Genomic DNA, 20381 nt, shown 5'->3' on the forward strand with positions numbered 1-20381 from the left:
TACGCGCGTACAAGCTCTCCAAGAGAATCCCCTACGGTCGGCCCCTCCCCTTTCCGTTTTCTTGCCGCCCTCACTCATTCATGACCCCGATTGGTGACGTAGGAGATTCCACGGTGCCCACTGCCGTAGGCAATTACGGGATGCTCGAGTATATATGGGACACTGGGAGCCATCACCAGTCACACTCAGTCGCTCCGACTCGAGAACCAGATCATCAGCGCAGATAGCAGGCTTTACATCGCCTCTCTTGGCTAACTCGCTTTGGGCTTTTGGTTCAAGATGGAAACTTCATCTATTTCTCGGAGCCGACGATGCTCCATCATCCGCAGCTGCAAAAGTAAGTTTCTCTCCGCTCTTCTTTGGTTTTGGATACGACGGTGGACCAGTCAGTCTATATTCTTCTTATTAGAACTTTTGCAATAATTTTTACGTTTTTTAAAAAAAATGTAAGAACGTTTGAGGAACTTTGATTTATAACAAACGTAATTCGTCATTAAATATTGATACATCATTGGATGGATGATACAACATTTTAAAGGAAACCTGGAAATCCTGACAGATGCTTAGTCTATGACCTCTAATAGTCAAATTATTTGTGCAGTATGTTAACTGAGGAACATTTTATCAACTCCGAGAATATATTTTTTAATCAGAGTGTTTTGACTAAACATTTTTGGAACCATGCTGTGCGTAATGGTCGATGCATCACAGCAAGGCTGCAAACTTGATTCACTGTACATGCTGTGAGGTTATTAGTGTAACTTCAGCCAAAATGCCAGAGCATAAAAGCATTTATATAAAAATAGTTTTATATTTGATCATAATATGTCACAAGCGCCAATACTTACCCGTTTGGACTTTGCATGCTGCTGCACTGAATGGTAAAGGATGATTTCAGCACAGCGGGCAGCTCCAGCTCACTTCCTCCTCCCTTTCTCTCCTGCAGGCGGTCTCTCCCTCTGGCTGGTGGTGTGGCTGGTCCTCGGCAAGCCAAGTCCGGCATCGGCGTGTCCGCACCTGTGCGTGTGCTACCCGACGCCCATGACTGTGAGCTGCCAGGCGCAGAACTTCACCGCCGTCCCGGTCGGAGTACCCTACGATTCGCAGCGCGTGTTCCTCCAGAACAACCGGATCACGGAGCTCAGAGTTGGCTCTTTTGGCTTCGGAACTCAGGTAAGAAAAAAAAAAAAAGCCTTGGCAGTGTGAAGCTGGTTAGCAGTTAAAACTCTTTTTTTTTTTCCACATTTTAAGTTAGGTAATGCTAAAAAAAATATATAATCACCATTTAAAATCCTGAATGTTTCCCTTCATCAGGTTCTGTGGCTGTTCGCAAACAACATCACGTGGATTGAGGCAGGAGCCTTCAGTGAGCTGAGGGACTTGGAGGAGTTGGACCTGGGGGACAACCCCAACCTCCACAGGCTGGAGGGGGGAGCCTTCCGCGGCCTTGAGAAGCTCCAGAGCCTCCACATGCACCGCTGCCGGCTCACTGCCCTGCCCCATGACATCTTCCACAAGCTGTACAGCCTGCAGTTCCTATACCTGCAGGTAGGGGCGCTCGAGAGACATGCAAACTGACACAGTTTGATGCACACACACACACACACACACACACACACACACACACACACACACACACACACACACACACACACACACAGCCTCCCACTCATGTGCCTTCAAACAAAGCATCACATGTCCAGTTACAAATATGATCAAGTACAGAGTGTCTGCTTTTCTTATACTAAACTCTTATTTTTTTCCATTTCAGGAGAATAATCTCCACTTCCTGCAGGATGACATCTTCTCTGACCTCATCAACCTGAGCCAGCTGTTCCTGCACGGCAACCGTATCCGCACCCTCTCGGAGAACGTGTTCCGCGGTCTGGTCAACCTCGACCGCCTCCTCCTTCACGACAACCGCATCCGGCAGGTGAACCGCCGGGCTTTCCGCGACCTCGGCCGCCTCACCATGCTCTTCCTCTTCAACAACACCCTCGCCGAGCTGCCCAGCCAGGCCCTGCGCGACACCCAGGGCATCGAGTTCCTGCGCCTCAACGCCAACCCCTGGTCCTGCGGCTGCGAGTCCCGCGCCCTGTGGGAGTGGTTCCGCGAGGCCCGCGTCTCTTCGTCCGAGGTGATCTGCGCATCCCCGTCTCCCCGCCGCGGCCAGGACCTCCGCTTCCTCCGCGAGATGGACTTCGCCCTGTGCCCCCTGCCCGACCCCGGCTCCATCGGCGGCTCCACCACCACCACCTTCAGCACCAAGACCCGCTGGTGGTTCCACAAGAACAAGCCCCAGTCGTCCACGAAAGGCGTTTTTGAGAAAGCTTCGGAGACCGTCAAGGCCGGTTTGTACGGGAAAGGCCCATCATCAACCACATCGGTGGTCAAGTACGAGCTCGGGGAGGACGAGCTGGCGCTGCCCAAACTCGAGCCAGAAGAGTACTTCCTCAACTACGGGAACGAGGACTCCGGCATGACGGTGCGGTGCTTCGAGCTCGAATGTCCGCCTGAGTTCGAGCTGCCTCCTTCGTCCTCCTCGTCCAGATTCTCCTCACTGTCTTTCCTTTCACTACTAGCCCTTTCCGTTTTCACCCTCTGCCTCAACCTCCACCTGCTCTTCGGCTGAATCGGACTCTTAGTGCCGCAACCTATCCGCCCGTCTTCCGGCCTGTTTTAAAGGCTGTGAGGATCCCTGCAAGACTCTACAACCCCTCTTTGCCCGCTCTGCTGTTAGCGAATCCTCAAGGCACAGCAAGGGAGAAAGGGGGACGGTTAGATTCTGAATCTAGCACCTATACAGGGCTTTACACTTTTTCAGGGCTGCTAAGAGTTCTTCAGCTTAAGGTCTTACATATATATATATGCATATATATATATATATACACACACATATAAATATCTACAATGATCTTTCAGGTATGGCTTTCTACGTCTTACCTGTACGATGTCATGTTATGATTCCCTGCAATCAGGGTTTTACGAGGACTGAGTCCGTCACTAAATATCAACACAATTTGATGTGAGCGATGTTTTATCACGTCAACTTAAGTTAAAAAAAAAAAGAACCACGTCGTGCTGTCGGTGCGTCCGATTCACTGGCTGCTACGATTACTGTTAGAATCAGTGCACAGTAATGACGATACTGTAACCACTTAAAGTGTTTATGTAAATAGGTATGTGTTCTCATGGGTGTTCCCAAAAAAAGTCACTTTCATGTCGATCCAGGAAAACTGTGAAGGCTTGTGCTTCTACGGGACAGAGCACGGGACGGACGGGGGAGAGGGTCCAATACCAGAGAGAGAGAAAGAGAACAGCTGGGGATGGAGAGCGACAGAAAGCAGGAAGGGTGGGTGAGGAGGGGAGGGGGAGGAGATAGATGAGACAGGGAGTGAGGGAGGGAGGGGGAGAGTGTTCAGGCAGCAATAAGGGAGGAAAGCTGTGACGCACAGAGACAGACGGTGCTGGCAGTAGAAGCAGCAAAAACCTGCAGGAGAGTAAGTAATAACTCTACTCATCGGTAGTTGTTCCCTCCATCCGCCATTTTTTTCCTGTAAATACATACAGTGTTGTTTCGCCACAACTGCTGGGGGGGAAATGAAATGCTTCCTATTAGGAAGCCGGGGATTTTTAGATTGATTTTTTTTGGATGTCTTTCTGTGACATGATAATATTATAACTTGTAATGATTGTTGACTTGGATGCAGATGATGATGATGATGATCTTGATATAAAAGATAAACAAAATATTTCCTGAATCATGGTTTTCTTTTGGGTGCAGAATATATTTTGGAATAAATCAAAGGTGCTCTAGATTTGTCACACAGAAAAATGTGGTACAAAAATCCATCAAAAAGTAGCAGATTGCTGGTGAGTGACTGAACGGTGACTAAACATACGACTACGGAGGACTTAAAGGACTGACCGCATGGAACGGCTCTGATGGGCATCTCTCTCTGTGTGTGTGTGTAAACGAGAATGAACGGATTCACAAGCTGTTAACGCTGCAAAAAGCAAATACGTCAGCGGGTTGATCACTCCGGTGACTCATTGACAGCCAGATGAGGCGCTGGTTTGTAAATACGCTAAAAGAGAGCGGTGCGAGAATCTGGAGATAAATTAAGACCGACCGATGGATGTCGCTGGATGGATGGCGGTGCTGGGGAATCGTTAATGCTGAGGCTGCAAAAACTAAGAAGTGTTTTGGGTGAGCAGCGAAAAAAAAAAAAAAAAGAAGAAGCAGGAAGTCACCAAATATGGGCATCTACTGCTCTAGTTTTTTTTATTTTTTTGAATTGGTCCCTCTTGAAAGCAGTTTTCCACATCGCCTTGTAGGAAGTAAGAGGGTAGGAGAGCTGATGTGTAGCGACTCCCCCCCCCCCCCACTATTAATTCCACACCGCTTTCATAAAGGTTTTTCCATCTTTCAAGCGCAGAGAGAGGATGGAAGGAGAGAGTCTCCGGCTCTAATGGAGATTGACGAGGGCAAAGCTTCAGACGTAGTGGGAGTGGAAGAGGATGGAGACACACAAACACAGAGATCCAATCAGGAAGCCACTTAAAGCTTTTTCTTCTTTTTTTTTCCACGGAGGAGGTCAAACTGAGCCCGGGTGCTCTTCAGTGGCCATGTCAGTGAGGTCACTGTCACACGACCAAAGTGCCAGATATACCCCCCCTCCCACCACCACCACACATTGTCTTTGCTCAGTTTCTATGTCTGCACGTTCTGTGCTTTGTATCCGAGCAAAGGATAATAATTCTATATGACAGATTGGCTTATTTGTTATTTATTTTTATTGGAAAAAGAAAAAATGCGATTGAAAGATGCAGCATTAAGAAATAAATAAATTCATACTTGTTTTAACAGTGTTTTTTCTGCGTGGGCATTTTTCATTTTATGTCTTGGCGACTGTCCATTCAAACACCCAAAGCGATCGAAGTGCACACACACAGACACACACATACATACACACACACACACACACACACACACACACACACACACACACACACACACACACACACACACACACACACGGACACTGTTGCCATTGTGTAATTCTTCCAGGCAGTTTCTTTGTCTTTCTCAGCTGTGCAACCCTTTGGCCGAGAAAAAGACAACGAACAGGAGATGTGGGAGTGAAAACAGAGAACGAGCATCATAACTTTCATTACAATTCACTACACAGTGACCCTATACCATCATCAAACAGCAACAGCTCGCGGTACGCTGATAGTATATGATCATATGATCATAACAGAGACAATAACAACGATGGTGGTAATCGAATCATAATGACTGTTAGGATTGTTCAGCATCTCCTTTATGGTCATGTGATTATTTCTGAATAAAAGTAAAGTAAAAGAAAAAATGTAATCGCAATTTACATTTAAGTTGTGCATATTAAACCACTATTAATGGATGGCCACAGCAGGGTCAGCACTATGAACGCAAAAGTGTGTAACTGACTTACTGAGTGAGAGACCAAAGTTCAGTGCTCTGACAAGTAGAAGTTAAACTCCTTAAAAGTCCTTTTGTATTTGGCAGGGGATTTATTAAAGGTCCCATATTGTTTAAATTCAGTTTTAGGTTTAAAAAAAAATAATTGTGACTATAAAGCAGCCAATCAGAAGAGAGGGTCGTTGATACGAATTCTCCTTAAAGACACAGACACAAAACAGCCTGCTCTTGGTGGAGGTATAAAACTATATTGAGATGGTTTTTGGTACTTAAAACCCACAAAAATGACCTCTTATAGTGTTCAAGTGTTCAATTGAAAGACCAGAAAAGTATAAAGTGTCGGCCCTTTAAAATCTCACCACATACAAAAAAACAAAACAATCTGCCTGGTCGGCTACACTGATGAGAAGTGAGAGAAGTTTGTGTTTTGGCTGCATCTGACCTTCAACGCCTTGCATCTACAAAATCCTAAAGAATGCAACGGTTTCTCTGCAGGTAAATACATTGGTTTGGTGTGTTTTCACCCACTTCAAATCAATTATAATTAATAATGTTGAGTTAATTAATGGAGGAACTTTTAATTTGTTGTCATGTTTTGCAACTTGTGCAGGGCAGGTAAAACACCAAGTCAACAACTATGGCAGGTAAAACAGAGATGCACAATTTAAAGAGGTGGCAGATATCTTCAATAAAACCAAAAATAGTTTAACTTTGTGCAGCGTTTTTGTACGAACACGGGACCAAAATTCGTACTTAATTTTCACTTTATCCATCAGCTCGCCCATGCAAGACGTCATTCAGTGCAAACAGAAAGCTGAATTCACAGACTCCTCCTGCAAACACACACACGCACACACACACACACACACACACACACACACACACACACACACACACACACACACACACACACATCGCACTCGGCGGCATGGAGCTCACTCGCTGGAATCACAGCTTGTCGTGTCTATATAAGGATGAAACATCATGCTGTTCATCCTTCACATTCCCATCGGTCTCCGAGATTTTGTTTGGCAGAAAAGAAAGAAAAAAAAAAAAAAAAGATTCCATGACGCACCTTCTTTCGCCGAGTTACATACGAAACTACGTGGGCTCGATTGGCCGACGTCCGCGTCGCTCAACCATCAGATCAGACACAACCGGAACCGGCGAGGTGGGGAGGCGGGACGTGTCTGTGGATGCTACCGGTGTGTTGAATAGATGAATGTTAATGAAATTTATTCAAAATAGAAGAGACACAGAAATAGGGAGAAAGCCCGCTCCTCTGCGGTTGTTGGAGTGCGTCACTACTTTATCAACACACTTGTTTCCACCTGCTGCCGCCCCCCCCTCCCCAGTACATCCCCCCCCTCCTCAACCGCACAATTTCTCACCTTCTCGTGTGCATACGCACATTGCTTCTCTGTTTGTGTTGACTTTGTGCCACCCTCTCACATTTCCATATAACAAATCTAACATCTTGACAGGAGGTCTTTTGCGTTCATGCTTTCACACATCCCCCCCATTGTCCCCTCCAACAGCAACCTTGACGTAATGTGCTCTGATTTCACATTTCTGCACTTTATGTTTGATTACTTTTCTTATTAACTTCCACCACCGTGATCTGTTTCATGGGTTTTCTCTCACTCATTCATGAAGTCGACTCCAAACTCGTCACTTTTGTCGGTTCGGTCGTGACTAAAATCCTGTCTTGGGCCTCTCCTCTTCTTACTCACTATTTCTTTGGTTTTATGTTTCATTCTGTTGGATTTCTTTAAAGTAAAATAGCCCTTTGAACACTTGCCTTTTCACATTTTGCTATTGTGCCTTTTCACAGCCAGTAGAAATCTAGATTTCTTCCATATCAAAGATGAGAACAAAAGTCAGCTGCTGCAAGCACACGAGAGAAAACCCTTTTGATCAGCAGTGAAGCCCAGTCCTCTTTGATGTATGTGAAACATGTGAGTAGATGAGGGGGGGGAGTAGATGTGAGTGCTGTTTAGGAATGGGAAATATAGAAAAATACACAGGAGCTGATACATATGGACACATACGGTTTACCAAAGGATGAAAACGTGCAAAGCCACATCCAGAACAGCAACAGTATCGTACTCAAGCCTTTTACTCTTACGGTAATATCAGAGATCACGTCATGATGATCATGTCAGACAATAAAGAGCACATCTTTGCAGATAGAAAGTGAACACAGACTGTCATTCGGCGTGTGTGTTTTGCAACAAAAGGAGTGGGAAAGGTGAAAAGTCACTGACGCCAATATGGGGTTGAAAAAAACAGCCTTGTTCACGCAATGAGACGAAAATGAGAATTAGTGTGAAAGAGAGGGAGACGGAAAGACAGCAACGGACGATGTGTGATGTCTGAGTCATGTTCTTGGACCTCTTCGTAGCTACGAACATTTGGAAGCTTCAAATGGGCTCGAACACACACACACACACACACACACACACACACACACACACGCTTACACGCTCGTTGGCAGCGATCGGCGTTGCTTGTGCACTTTAAATGAGGGCCCACTAGGAGACAGACGTTTCTGGACGCATCGCACAAGTGGAATCCACGCACACAGACATGTACAGGCAGGCTCCCCACCTCCTCAACCAGGTGGCACAAAATATATCTCCATGTTTTGCCCAACCATTTGCATCTTATCTGTATTTTCGTCTTTCTCAGGAGAGAAGTACGTCATAAACTCTGCTGTCATCGTGTCCCCTCTTCTCGCAAATATATACGTATTTTACAAAACTCTACCCTCCTGCAAACATATTAATATGTGCAAGAAAAGAACTCTGCAAAGAAGGCTTTAGGCTCCTAAAACATACGATTAGGCAGAGCCGCACCGGCACACACCCGACGGATGGATGCATTTGCGTACAGATGTGTCCGACGGATAATGACATCATCCGTCAGGTTGTCAGTTACAAGTGCGACGACAGAGAAACTCGGGGGAGCAAAAGCTGGCTGGAGAAAAACAAACGTAGATTGACAAAGGCCAGGTTATGCATAATATACGGATTATTTAGGGAAGAAAAAAAAAGAAAGAAAGAACGGGAAAACATATGAGTGGATGCACAGGAAGTCGTTGCTCGCACCACTACAGAAGAAGAAGTAGTTATCACCCGTGAAAATTCAATTCTTTAGCGCAAACCTGTCTTTACACCTTTTGTCCTACTGTTTCATTATCAACTCGGACAACTGCAGAAGCCAGATAAGACATGCAACGAGTGTGACACGGGTTCGCTCCCGAAGATCTGACGTCACGGTTAACCTCGCGCAGGGGCCGCCACAGTGTACGCATGATGTTCATGCGTATTTTGGAGTTTCCGTAAATGCAATATAAACCTCATTTTAATTGGTTTAAATGCTGTTCCCTCTATTAACATAATCAAACTCAAACAAACTTAGAAGTGAGGAAAAGCATCGCTTTGCAAAAAACACTAAATACACTACAAGAGGGGGAAAAAAAACCCACCAAGGAGATAAATACTGCTGTTTCATCACCCGCTGGCGTCTTTATTGATCCGCACAAGGTACCATAAAGTTGAGGCACCACAAACCCCGTGGTAAACTTTAGGAAAAAGATTTTTCCCCTTTGCTGCTTCTTTCCGTTCAAGCTTCTGGTGCGTAAAAACATCGCGGATACACAATCGAACCACTGCTCACAAAATCATGTGTAACTCGGGCACCGATTTTAATCGAGCGATGAAATTTCGAGCACCAACTAATTAGGATTTTACCTTCCTCCTGCTCCGTGCACGTCACGGTGCTGCACACCGTTCACGCGCAACAAGAACATCTCGAAAAGGTACTCATCCACGATCTTATTTGGATACTTGATGAACTTGGGTTCATACCTTTTCTAAAAATTCATCACATTAAACCAAAGTTCCTCATTTTTACGAAGCAGCTCTGAAAATAGCTGGAGGGAAATCTTTTATATCCTCTCTTTCTGTGTTTATTTTGTAATTTGTTACCTCATTTGCATACATGAGGTGCAGCTTGTTAGAGATGCTGCGTCTGTGAACATCTCAGATCAATGCTCTAAATATTCATCTCATTAGATTAATTGGCATCTTCTCTGTCAACTGTAGATTTTTACAAACTGTGGGAATAAAGTCTCGGTGCTGGTGGAGGATACATAAAAAGACAACCTAACTTTTGTTAAATAATTCACTGTTTTCTCCCTAAGTGTGTATAAAGTGTTTTGCAACTGAACTCTGAATATGTCATTATTTCATGGTGTAGAAGAAGCAGTGTTTTGTCCCACAGAAAATTCTTTTGGCTAACGTTAATAACTGCCACAGGCTATAAAGCTTAGAGAATATATTTCCGGAAACTGGGGGGGTGGGCATGTCTGATCGCTCTATCTCATATAATCATGATACAGCAGCAATATATTAGTCCTCCTACCCGCAGTTCCCACTTCTCTGTCCTAATTTGACTCTGATTTGCTGGGTAAAACTGTCACAGTCAAAACTACATCATGTGCTTTAACTAACCTTTCAATCTCTCCACGTGTTCAGGACTCACGTGGAGTCTCTCCACTTGCCTTTTAACCATCATCTCTCTCTCTCGCACCCCGCGGCACTGAATGAAACTTTGTGTTTAATCTCGGCATCTTCCCACCTCTTTGTCTCTTTCTGTCACCAACTCCTCCTTCCTCGCCCTGTTCTCCCTCCTCTTTTCTTCTCCTCTGTCCTCCTCCTGTACGTTCTGTTCTGTTCTTTTCTAACCGGTGATGACTGGCCGTGTCACCGAGGTGTTACCTGAGTCAAATTGTAGTCATCTTTCTATTTCACTGTTGTTTGCAATCTCTTCACATTTAATGGAATGAACAAAGACTGTATTGTATGTAATAAACAGATTTTTGCAAATGCAGCACAAAAATTACTATTATTCAGTCATGGGGTTACAAAAAAAAAGGAAGGTGATCCAGATGATACTTTAACATGTGGTAACTGCTGTAACCAAAAGTAGACTCCTTATTATCATATCTGTATTGATTCAAATTAAAATCTATCACCATTTATAGACAATTTGTAAATCTGGTGTTACTAGAATAACATGGACGGGACTGCTGTGCCGGGAATTTGCATGAAACTGCCGATCAAACCTGTTGAGTTGAGCAGTTGAGAAGATGTCAAGAAAGCCGCTTAAGAAAGAACTTTTGGCAACTTCTTTGTACTGGAGTGGGTTTCCCTGGCAAAGGCAAGAACTCTCATAGTATGATACCTCCACCACCGTGCTTCACCATGGGGATGGGATCAGCAGGTTAGTAGGTCTCTTCAGAGGTGCTTGAAAGATTTTCAAATGGCTTCATCGCACACCTTTACTGTTTTGGAATAACTGAGGTTACACCAGCCAATTAAGCCTAACGAGGAGAATATGTATAAAAAGACTCTTATACTGTTAATGGAAGTGAACACCCCCAAGCTTCTGACAAACACTGACCTCGTTGATCTTGTTTCATCTTTTAACCAGAACATTAGAATTAAAAGATTAAAAGCGTATCACTGCATTACATTTTAATTGCACTGTAGACAGTTCGAGGGTGACTAATGCTCATCAGGAAGCAAGAGAAGCAGCAGAAAATACCAGTTGACCAGAGGCATGACGGGGGAACAGGGAAATGACAGACCAGGACAAAGGCCTCCACACTGTAGCCCACTCAAACAAACTGAACAGCTTGGACTGGGATCTGACTGCCGGCAGCACTCGCTAACAAGCATAACAAGGACAGTTGTTTTTCTGCAGTGTAAGTGAGAAAAACGGTTTGTACTGCCCCCGATCCAGTTCTCCCATCTCTTTTCCAGTCAGAGCGGAGAAATTACAATAATTAACTGAAGTCTTAAACCGCTGCAGAGGTCGTTACCCTCGCAGAGGGATGTCGACTCTTGTTTAGGATTTCTTTTTGAAAAAAATTAAAATTTTGCTTCTCTGTATTGCATCACTTGTTTGCTTGCTTAACATAGTTTAAAGCAAATAAATCAGAATAACATGGAAGTTCAGGACCTTGCACCTATTTTTGAGTTTTACCAAACTGCTCTGAAACTGTTTAATGTTTTCTCTCAGGTGTGGGCTGCTTAGTCATATTTTGTCTATATAAATTATGGGGTATTTGCATCCTCTGTGGGAAGGTCTTATGGCAGTACACAGTTTGCATGGTTCAAATTTTACTGAATAGAAAATGTGTCTCTTGTAATGGCTTTAGCTGTGGGTGCCTTTTAAGTTTACTGAGTCACAGGCTAAATAAGATTATAAATAAGCTCTCACTTATAACACCACTGCAACACCAGGAAGAACAAATACAAAAAAATGTGTCTTAGAGAATCCCGAGATATAGATGAACAAAGTGTGGTAAATCAGTCAGAGGCTCAAATGAGATCACTGGCTGACAGGAAACTCTCACAGCTCAGAGAAATCTTCAGCCAGTCTGACCTTGAAATCAATAGACACAGATGATGAAAGGCTGCAAATATTTTTCTGGAAAGCACCGTAAGATGATGCAACGACTATCTGACAGGAAACTCTCTCTGAATGCCAGATGCTGCCGCACTTATGTAATTAAAAAGTTTGGACTGAAATAGTGTGAAACACGAAACAGCCACCCATCTGGGAGCATCGATTTGTTTTTTTCAAATTAAATAATGCAGTTACAGTTACTGAAATGCAGTTACAGTTACTGAAAAGTTACTAAATGGACTCGTTGGCACGCCTATAAATAGGAACGCCTGCCTTACCGGAAGGAGAAGCGTTGGGTAATTATTGGTGCTAAAGAGAGATCACAGCAAAAACTGATTGCACTGAGCTGAGTTTAAAAGTTGTCAGTGAGGGGTCAGGACCGGGTGTCACTATACAGGTACCCTGGACAGGCCTCTGCATGCACCCCGACACCAAGTCCATCAGCCTTCAGAGCAGGCTGGCAATGCTTTGGTAGGAGGAAATGTTTGGTATGTGGGGTTGTCCGGTCAGGAGTGAGGCACAAATTTAGGGAAGACCCCCATCACCCCATAAGAAGAAGAGTAAGCCAACGGCACTACAACACCTCCACTATGGTTTGGACAAAAGCAGACCAGCCCAGAGACCCTGAGCCATCCAGGGCGAGAAAGCAAGCAGGTAAGACTAAATCACAGCCATCTGTATATTCGTAAGAGAGTTGAAGCAGACATTTCAAAGTAATGCAAAAGTTACTTTCCTGTGTCACTAATTACTTTTTGTATGCAGTCTTCTGTAAAGTAATTCAACTGCTTTTGAAAGAAGCGACAACTGACGGCACCTAATTATTAATTTCCAGTAACTTGCACAAGATGATCACGAGAGAAGCTTGAATGATCAAATTTATCAAAAGTCAATTTTGATCTCTACCCGGCTGCAAAATCTAAATACTGGACTTGAAGGCTATCATCTAGAGCTTTAAAGTTAGAACATCAAACTCAAAGAAAACGTTGTAGCTTACATTTAATACTCAAACAGAAATGGAAAGACAAAAACTCCAGGAAGACTACAGCCAGGCTTATAGAATCCTGACTTAAACTAAATAAACTAAACTAAGCTAAATTAAGCTTCTCACACTTGAATCTCTGCAAAAAATAAAATGTAATCTCAAAAAGAGGGGCTATTTAACAGGATAATTTATTGTTTTTTGATGAAGACAAAAAAATCTGTTAAGTATTGTTAGTACAAGGTGTCCAGTTGCTGTCAAACCAACTGACCTAATGTGTGTATTTAATCCCGTATTTGCATGAATGATATACAGCACAGAAAATACAGTGTAGGACAAGAGGGTTAATTAAATAACTGTGAAAGAGAAGATACCGATCACATTAGAAGAACAGTGAGCGCTTGCGAGTGGGAGGCAGCGTGTGCTTATAGTATGTATAATGAGGAATAAAGAATGAGAGATGAAGACAATGCGTGGGTGTGGTTGTGATTCGTTACTGAGGTTTTTTTTTTACATTTCTCGACAGTTGTAGCTTTGTGTTTATTATTTAATACTTCGGCTTTAACTATCCCTCTAAACCAACAGAGATGTTACATCATCTGTATGTAAAAGAGACAGAAAGGAGTCTTCTTTGTGTGAAACTCATGGAAAAGGATTGAAGGAATAAATTATTTTTTTATTTCTTTTTATCAATGCTTTGATTGTATTTTTTTTTGTCTCCTGTTCCAATCTTTTATTCCTGCTTTCCTCCACGTCAACATTTGCATCAGTAGCCCAAGCAAAAAGCGTCATCACGGTTAAATATAGAGTTCTCCTTAGCCCACCCTCATGTTACATTTGGCATGCTCGATCTTGTCTGATTGTACAGAGATTCTTTTTAATCTCAACAGACCTTTTTCGGACTAGAAGTGAGTCACTCCCCACCAGTTTCCCCGCTTCGCCTTCTGCTGTCAACGCCTCAGAGCTATATTAATTCGGTGTAAATTATTATGAAATGAATGTATTACATTTGTTACATCCCTTTGTTGAGCTCATTGGGATAAACAGTATCGTCTGCGGCTCAACGTTAAGCCTCGAGCCAATGTCGGAACAGTTGGTGTTTGTTCTTTTTTTTCGTACTCCTTTTGAATCAAGCTGCTAAAGTTTGCCTGTGTAAATCTTAAGCAATTAGCAGGTCAGAGGTGAATTAAGAATTTCTCAGCACCTGTTCTGTTCAGGTTCATGTGGGATAATAATCGTATTCTTCTTATCGACCTTGATGTTCACCCAGTTAAACTCTATTCTAGTTCACTGTTGTTTTGTCTTTTGTTTAATTTTATGCATTTTCTTATTTTAAAATGTTCCTTTATATCTGTTTTTATGTGAAGTCCTGCATGTCATTTTCTTGCTGTAAAGCACTTTGAGCTGCATTTCTTGTATGAAAGGTGCCATACAAATAAAGTTTATTAGTATTATAATTATAAAACTCTTACGCCACCTGTTTTGGGCAAGTTACTTTGAAAATAGAATAAATTATCCAACACATTTTTCCATTTCAAAAAGTTTTTAAATTTCTTTACTCAGTATCCAACTTTAAAGTAATTTACAATTCACCAGCTCAGACCCTGCCTTGGCTGGGGGTGAACCTTCATTGATTGGGGGAGATTAAGTCGGGGTGAGAGTTTCGCGGTTTGGAGAAGGCTTAGTCGAGGATCCACTGCGGTTCCCGGGCCTTGCAGATCCCCAAGATCTCCATGTGGGACGGAAGGATAAAGGCTATGAAACATGATAACCATAAGTGAAACGGTTTAACAAGAGGGAGGGAGGGAGGGAGGGTGGGATGTAGAAAACGTGAACGGGCCGAGGTTTAGAGTGGGTGGACATTTATAGGAGTGTGGCCGGAGTGGGGGAGTGGTTGAGGCGTGGTCCTGCTCCTGAAATTCAGCTAAAACTTTATCTCCAATTCACTAGCTAGGACCCCGCCTCGGCTGGGGGCGAACCTTCATTGATTGGGGGAGATTAAGCCGGGGTGAGAGTTTCGCGGTTTGGGGAAGGCTTAGTCGAGGATCCACTGCGGCTTCCGGGCCTTGCAGATCCCCAAAAGAAGCCATCCTCAGACTGCAAGGCCGCCTGCCCTTTGCGCAGGTCGTCGAAGCCGTGGCGGGTGTAAAGTTGGTAGGCTTGGGAAGACCAGCGGCCCATGACCTTGTTGAGGTGGTCTGGGACTCCTCTGCTTGGCGCGGTGGTGGCTGCCCCTATGCGGAAGGAGTGGCCGGAGAAGGAGTCAGGATTAATCCCGGAGGTGATTAGAACTGCTCTGAAGTGTAAAAGGAACCAGGATCGATTGGCAACTTGGCCTGTTTCGGTGATGAACAGTGGTTCAGGGGAAGAAGTTTGCTGCGTTTTCCTGGGCTGTCTCTGAGGCGACAGCCATCAGCAGTCTGGATATTTCTGACGACAGTAAGTTAAACCACGTTACGCAGTTAGATAATACGATACTTTACGAGATGATAAGATACAATACGTTACGATACGATGCGATACGATACGATACAATACTTTACGAGATGGTAAGATACAATACGTTACGATATGTTACGATACGATACTTTACAAGATGATAAGATACAGTACGTTACGATACGTTACGATATTTTACGAGATGATAAGATACAATACGTTACGGTATGTTACGATACGATACGTTACAGTATGTTACGATACGATGCAATACTTTGAGATGATGAGACACAATATGTTACGTTACGATACATTACGATACGATACAGTACTTTACGAGATGATAAGATACAATACGTTACGATATGTTACGATGCGATACATTACGAGATGATAAGATGCAATACGTTACGATACGATACTTTACGAGATGATAAGATACGATACGTTACGATACGTTACGATCCAATACTTTACGAGATGATAAGATACAATACATTACGATGCAATACTTTACAAGATGATAAGATGCGTTACGATACTTTACAAGGTGATAAGATACGATGCGTTGCGATACGTTACGATACAATACTTTACGAGATGATAAGATACAATAGGTTACGTTACGATATGTTACGATGCGATACAATACAATACTTTACGAGATGATGAGATATAATACGTTACGATGCGATACGTTACGATACGTTATGATATGCTACGATACGTTGCGATACGTTGCGATACGTTGCGATACGATATGTTACGGTACTTTACGAGATGATAAGATACGATATGTTACGATACTTTACGAAATGATAAGATACGATGCGTTACAATACTTTACAAGATGATAAAATACGATACGATACGTTACGATACGTTGCGATGTGATGCAATACGTTACGATGCGATACGATACTTTACAAGATGATAAGATACGATACGTTATGATGCGTTACAATACTTTACAAGATGATAAGATATGTTACGATACGATACGATACGTTACAATACGTTACGATGCTATACGATACGTGCCGGAAAGGAGAGCATGTGATGGTTGGAGGGTAGAGAAAGAAGAAGTAGGGACTGGCATCCCGGTGCCAGGAATCTGCATGGTAGGAGGGTAAGCTACGGCCTTCGATGTGCTGGGGAAGGTCACTGGAGGTGCCCGAGGAAAGGGGGCGGAAGGGTTGTAAGTTGGCCGCCCGGTGGTGGCAATGGGTGCTGTGGATGGATGAGAGAGGGGGAAAGAGGAAAGAAGACCTGGCAACCCGGTGCCAGAGTAGAGTGCGGAAAAAGGGGGGTGTTGAAGAACAGCAGTAGCACGGACGGATGGATCCATGCCAGAAGGTGGGATGGAGTGCTGTGGAAATCGAAGTGAGGAAAAGAGGTGGCATCCCGGTGCTGCTGTGCAAAGGTGAGTTTGCCTGGGGAGGTGGAGGGGGATGAGAGGTGAAGTGCTGCCGACCTGGCAACCCGGAACTTTGTGGGTGGGACGGCGGGGCTTGGAGGTGCGTGTGAAGTCACTGTTGTTGACATTACACAGGTAAGTTTTGCCTGGAGGTGCGTCTGTGTTTTGTGGCTTCCTGAAAGTTGTGAGGAGTTAGAACAGTCTCGCTTTGTTGTGGGAGCGGTGGTGAGGTATCCCCTTCTCTTTTAGCGCTTTTAGCAGGCGTGCTACGGTCCAGTCGGAGATCTTGGCCAGAGTGTCTTCGACGGGGGACCTGGCTGGGCCGCGGGAGCGGCGGCGGCTTTGAGCGCGGCACGCTGGGGAGCCGGAGTCGTCGGAGTCGTCGGAGACTCGGCCTGGAGCGAGCGGAGGGAGAGAGAGAGAGGAGACCTACGTTGCCCTTGGCCACGTTTGGGGGTGGCAGGTCTCCCTCTGTTACCGGTGAACGAGCCACTGGAGGACGGCCGCGGATCGGAATCTTCGTACAGAAGGATTGAACGGAGAGAGGGATTCTGGTGGATGCAGCTGGTCGACTTGTTGGAGATCGGCGGGTTTGACTCCGATGTGCTGTCTGGGTGTTCCCGGTGGCGGTTGGCGGCGTCTCGTGGGTAACCCCGGGGTTTTTGGAGAGGGCAGCTCTATGGGTGGCCTCTGGGGAGGCAAGACAATCGTCGTCGTCGGACGGGCGGAGGAACAGTATATCCATTCTTGGGCTAAGGTCGTTTTCTCTTTTCTCTGCGTGGTGTCTGGTTCCGGATGCAGAAAACGTGAACAGGCCGAGGTTTAGAGTGGGTGGACATTTATAGGAGTGTGGCCGGAAGTGGGGGAGTGGTTGAAGCGTGGTCCTGCTCCTGAAATTCAGCTAAAACTTTATCTCCAATAGACGGCCCAGACCAGTCAAAGAATTTTCTGCTCGCGTTAATAAACACATACGGAAATAATAATAATAAAAAAAAAAGTGAGATTCACACAACCGCGTGATTCCTTCATGCAGACCTAAAAAATTAGTCTGTAAAATGGAAACGTGGATTGAAAATAAAAAGGTTGAGGTTAATCTGTCTGTTTCGAACTTGACCAGCATGTTCAGTAAAAACATTTGAGCCCTGTTTTTTGTCTTGTGACTATTTCAACCTCTTCCGTTTTTTTTTTTTTTTTTAATTTTTTTTTTAACTTTGTTTCCTTCTTGTTTCGTTTGCCTGCACACCCACCAACCCGCTCTTCTGTCTCTAAACTCCTGTTTTATTTATTTTTTTTAAACTCCATAAAATTTGTGTGTGCTGTTTTGGTCTCTCTTTTTCTCCAGGGTGGAACAATGTTGTGGTTTTTTTCTTTCACTCTTGTAGGCTTTGTCCATCATTGATAAGAGGGTGTATAGTAGCCCGCGAACAAGTGCAGGGGATGCTATCTGTAGGGAGCCTCACTGATAAACTCAACAGCTGTACAGTGGTACTTAATATGTACAGTGGTACCTAATATGTTCAGCAACTCTCGCGCAACAGCACAAGGAATAATTACTGCTGAAAAAGGTGTGTCTACAACTATTTAAAAGGTGTGTCTACAACTATTTAAAACAGTTTTTCTGCAGCTTTGAAACTGACATCCTCTGCAAGCTGTGTTTGGTCATTCTTAAAGTTTAAACATGGGGCAAAAATCACCAAGCAAGAAGGACAGAAAACCGAGCAAGGGACGAAGAGCGCCAAACGAAACGACTATATTTGTGCGTGAATTCGAGCCGGCGGACGACCCGGAGGTACAGCGCATTTTTTATGAGGGGCTGATGGAGATGATATCGGACACCGCCTTCAGAGGTTTGAGACATCACCCAGAGAGCCTCCTGCTTTATGCTGCTACGACAGGTAAGATACTTTCAAAAATTGCTTATGTTTCTTGATTGCTATCAAAAAAACAACAACATCATCTTCTTTCCATGTTTTTTTTTTTTCATTTATGTTGTTGCTGTAGCTTAAATATCGTTTTAATACAATTTAAAATTTTGTTGTTGTTGTTGTTGTGTTGGTCTTTTGTTTGGTCTTCATATTTTCCTTTCATTCACACATCCCTCATATCTTCTCTCCGGCAGTTGTATGTTTTGTCATCACCATGTGTTGGTGGGTGATAGGACTCCTCCCGGCCATGGTGGTGTGTGCGCGCTACTTCTACAGCAGACGTGTCATCCATGGCTACCTGAGGCGAGCCATGGACGGAGACATGGGGGACATCGAGGGCTTCTACATGCAATCATCAGGTATTTACGTGAATGAGGCACCAAAGTAAAATATCACTAAAACCTTGATTCGTATTTTATTCCCTTTATGTAACATACCAACACAAAAATGGTCCCCCGAGCATTAACTCCAGTTTTGTGTAGTATTCTAATGAAAGCGTCAAAACTTTAGAATTTTTTTTATGGGATTTGACAAGAAAAGTCTCTTTTGAGACTGGGGAAAACTAATCTTGATTGTTTTAGAGTAAATCTTAATTAAATTGTACATATCATTATGTAGTATTAGCTGGAAAACTCAAATCTAAATCATGCTGTCAGTTATAATCATCTATACATTTGCAGTAACAAGACACTTTCCAGCTTCTGATTTGTTTTTTGGACACTGACCAGCCTCCAACTACAACACTGCACATGGTGATGTCACAGTTTTTAACATCGCAATGAATTATTTATTAAATTGCAGCATACATTGATCTCTAATTATACTCTCGCTTGGCTATGAAAAGTGCAGAGCTGTTTCAATAAGCTAAAATGGCTAAAATCGTCCAAACTCGGTGCAGTCTCGGATAAGGAAGCTTAATGTGATCATCCGTCATGATTAATAGATGAAGATTCGGTCTTACAAATTTGGAAGCTGATTGGACTAACAGGTGTCTCCAGATGCTACATAGTCATTTCTAATTATGCATATACAAGCGCCACTGAACACCGTAAAAGTTGACAAATAATATTCAGCTAAAAAAACACGACACGGGACTATTTTTCTTGTCATCAGTAAACCTGCAATCGTTTTGGTGACTGAGGGACCCTGAATGTTAAACGCATCAGCTTGGTTGGGGAGGCCGGCGGGGCTTTTTTGCTGTTTCAACACAAATGAACGGCCGATGTTTTTTCGACTACATTTTGAGTTTTTGTTGTGTGCTTTCCCTTCACCTCAGGCTCCTGTCTGTGGGTCGCAGTGCTGGAGGGCAAAGTGGTGGGCACGGTAGCAGCAGTCGGCGGCCAGCGGGAGGAGACCGGCGTTGCTCTCGAGCTGCTGCGGATGTCTGTTGACCGTAACTATCGATGGAGCGGAGTTGGCGTTGCACTGGGACGGAAAGTTGTAGAGTTTGCCGCCACTCGGGGATACTCCTCGGTGGTCCTGGGGACCACCGCGTACGCGCCGGCAGCGCACCAGCTCTACCGGCGCCTGGGTTTCCGCTGCGTGGGGGTCACAAATGGGTACGTCACACCGGGTGCAAGGCAATCCTTCCTGGAACGGATTTTCTACAGGGTCCGCCATCATCACTACAGCCTCAATGTGCAAAACATCCAAATCACTTCAAATGAACGAGACTGA

General features: G+C 44.1%; 3 protein-coding genes across 4 annotated transcripts in view; 2 read left to right on the top strand and 1 right to left on the bottom strand.

The window, feature by feature from the left end:
* Positions 1 to 1317, bottom strand: part of cryba1l2 (crystallin, beta A1, like 2) — a 35125-nt gene extending 33808 nt beyond the window's left edge. For both annotated transcript variants that reach the window (XM_069165919.1, XM_069165918.1), the window contains exon 1: positions 849 to 1317. The gene's annotated coding sequence lies outside the window, so the exon portion shown is untranslated. The remainder of the gene's footprint in view (positions 1 to 848) is intronic.
* rtn4rl2a (reticulon 4 receptor-like 2 a) lies at positions 87 to 3350 on the top strand. Its single transcript, XM_069165916.1, has 4 exons — positions 87 to 337; positions 947 to 1173; positions 1315 to 1548; positions 1772 to 3350. Exons 1-4 carry the CDS (start codon positions 280 to 282, stop codon positions 2630 to 2632), a joined length of 1380 nt encoding a protein of 459 aa, XP_069022017.1. The 5' UTR covers positions 87 to 279; the 3' UTR covers positions 2633 to 3350.
* A 15107-nt stretch (positions 3351 to 18457) lies between these two features.
* Positions 18458 to 20381, top strand: LOC138208125 (N-acetylaspartate synthetase-like). The gene is made up of 3 exons (XM_069165829.1): positions 18458 to 18674; positions 18899 to 19063; positions 19981 to 20381. The coding sequence occupies exons 1-3, from the start codon at positions 18458 to 18460 to the stop codon at positions 20379 to 20381; spliced, it is 783 nt and encodes a 260-aa protein (XP_069021930.1).

Source organism: Embiotoca jacksoni, unplaced genomic scaffold, assembly GCF_022577435.1.
Source record: "Embiotoca jacksoni isolate LCO1_2020_lvr unplaced genomic scaffold, fEmbJac1.0.p SCAF_36, whole genome shotgun sequence".
NCBI classification, from domain to species: domain Eukaryota; kingdom Metazoa; phylum Chordata; class Actinopteri; family Embiotocidae; genus Embiotoca; species Embiotoca jacksoni.

Bases quoted from the DNA above. Each gene is read 5' to 3' on its own strand.
- LOC138208125 (XM_069165829.1), top strand. From the start codon at position 18,458: ATGGGGCAAAAATCACCAAGCAAGAAGGACAGAAAACCGAGCAAGGGA. The intron at 18,675-18,898 runs GTAAGATACTTT...TCTCTCCGGCAG, and splicing joins GCTTTATGCTGCTACGACAG to TTGTATGTTTTGTCATCACC. The intron at 19,064-19,980 runs GTATTTACGTGA...CCTTCACCTCAG, and splicing joins CTTCTACATGCAATCATCAG to GCTCCTGTCTGTGGGTCGCA.
- rtn4rl2a (XM_069165916.1), top strand. From the start codon at position 280: ATGGAAACTTCATCTATTTCTCGGAGCCGACGATGCTCCATCATCCGC. The intron at 338-946 runs GTAAGTTTCTCT...TCTCTCCTGCAG, and splicing joins CATCATCCGCAGCTGCAAAA to GCGGTCTCTCCCTCTGGCTG. The intron at 1,549-1,771 runs GTAGGGGCGCTC...TTTCCATTTCAG, and splicing joins TGCAGTTCCTATACCTGCAG to GAGAATAATCTCCACTTCCT.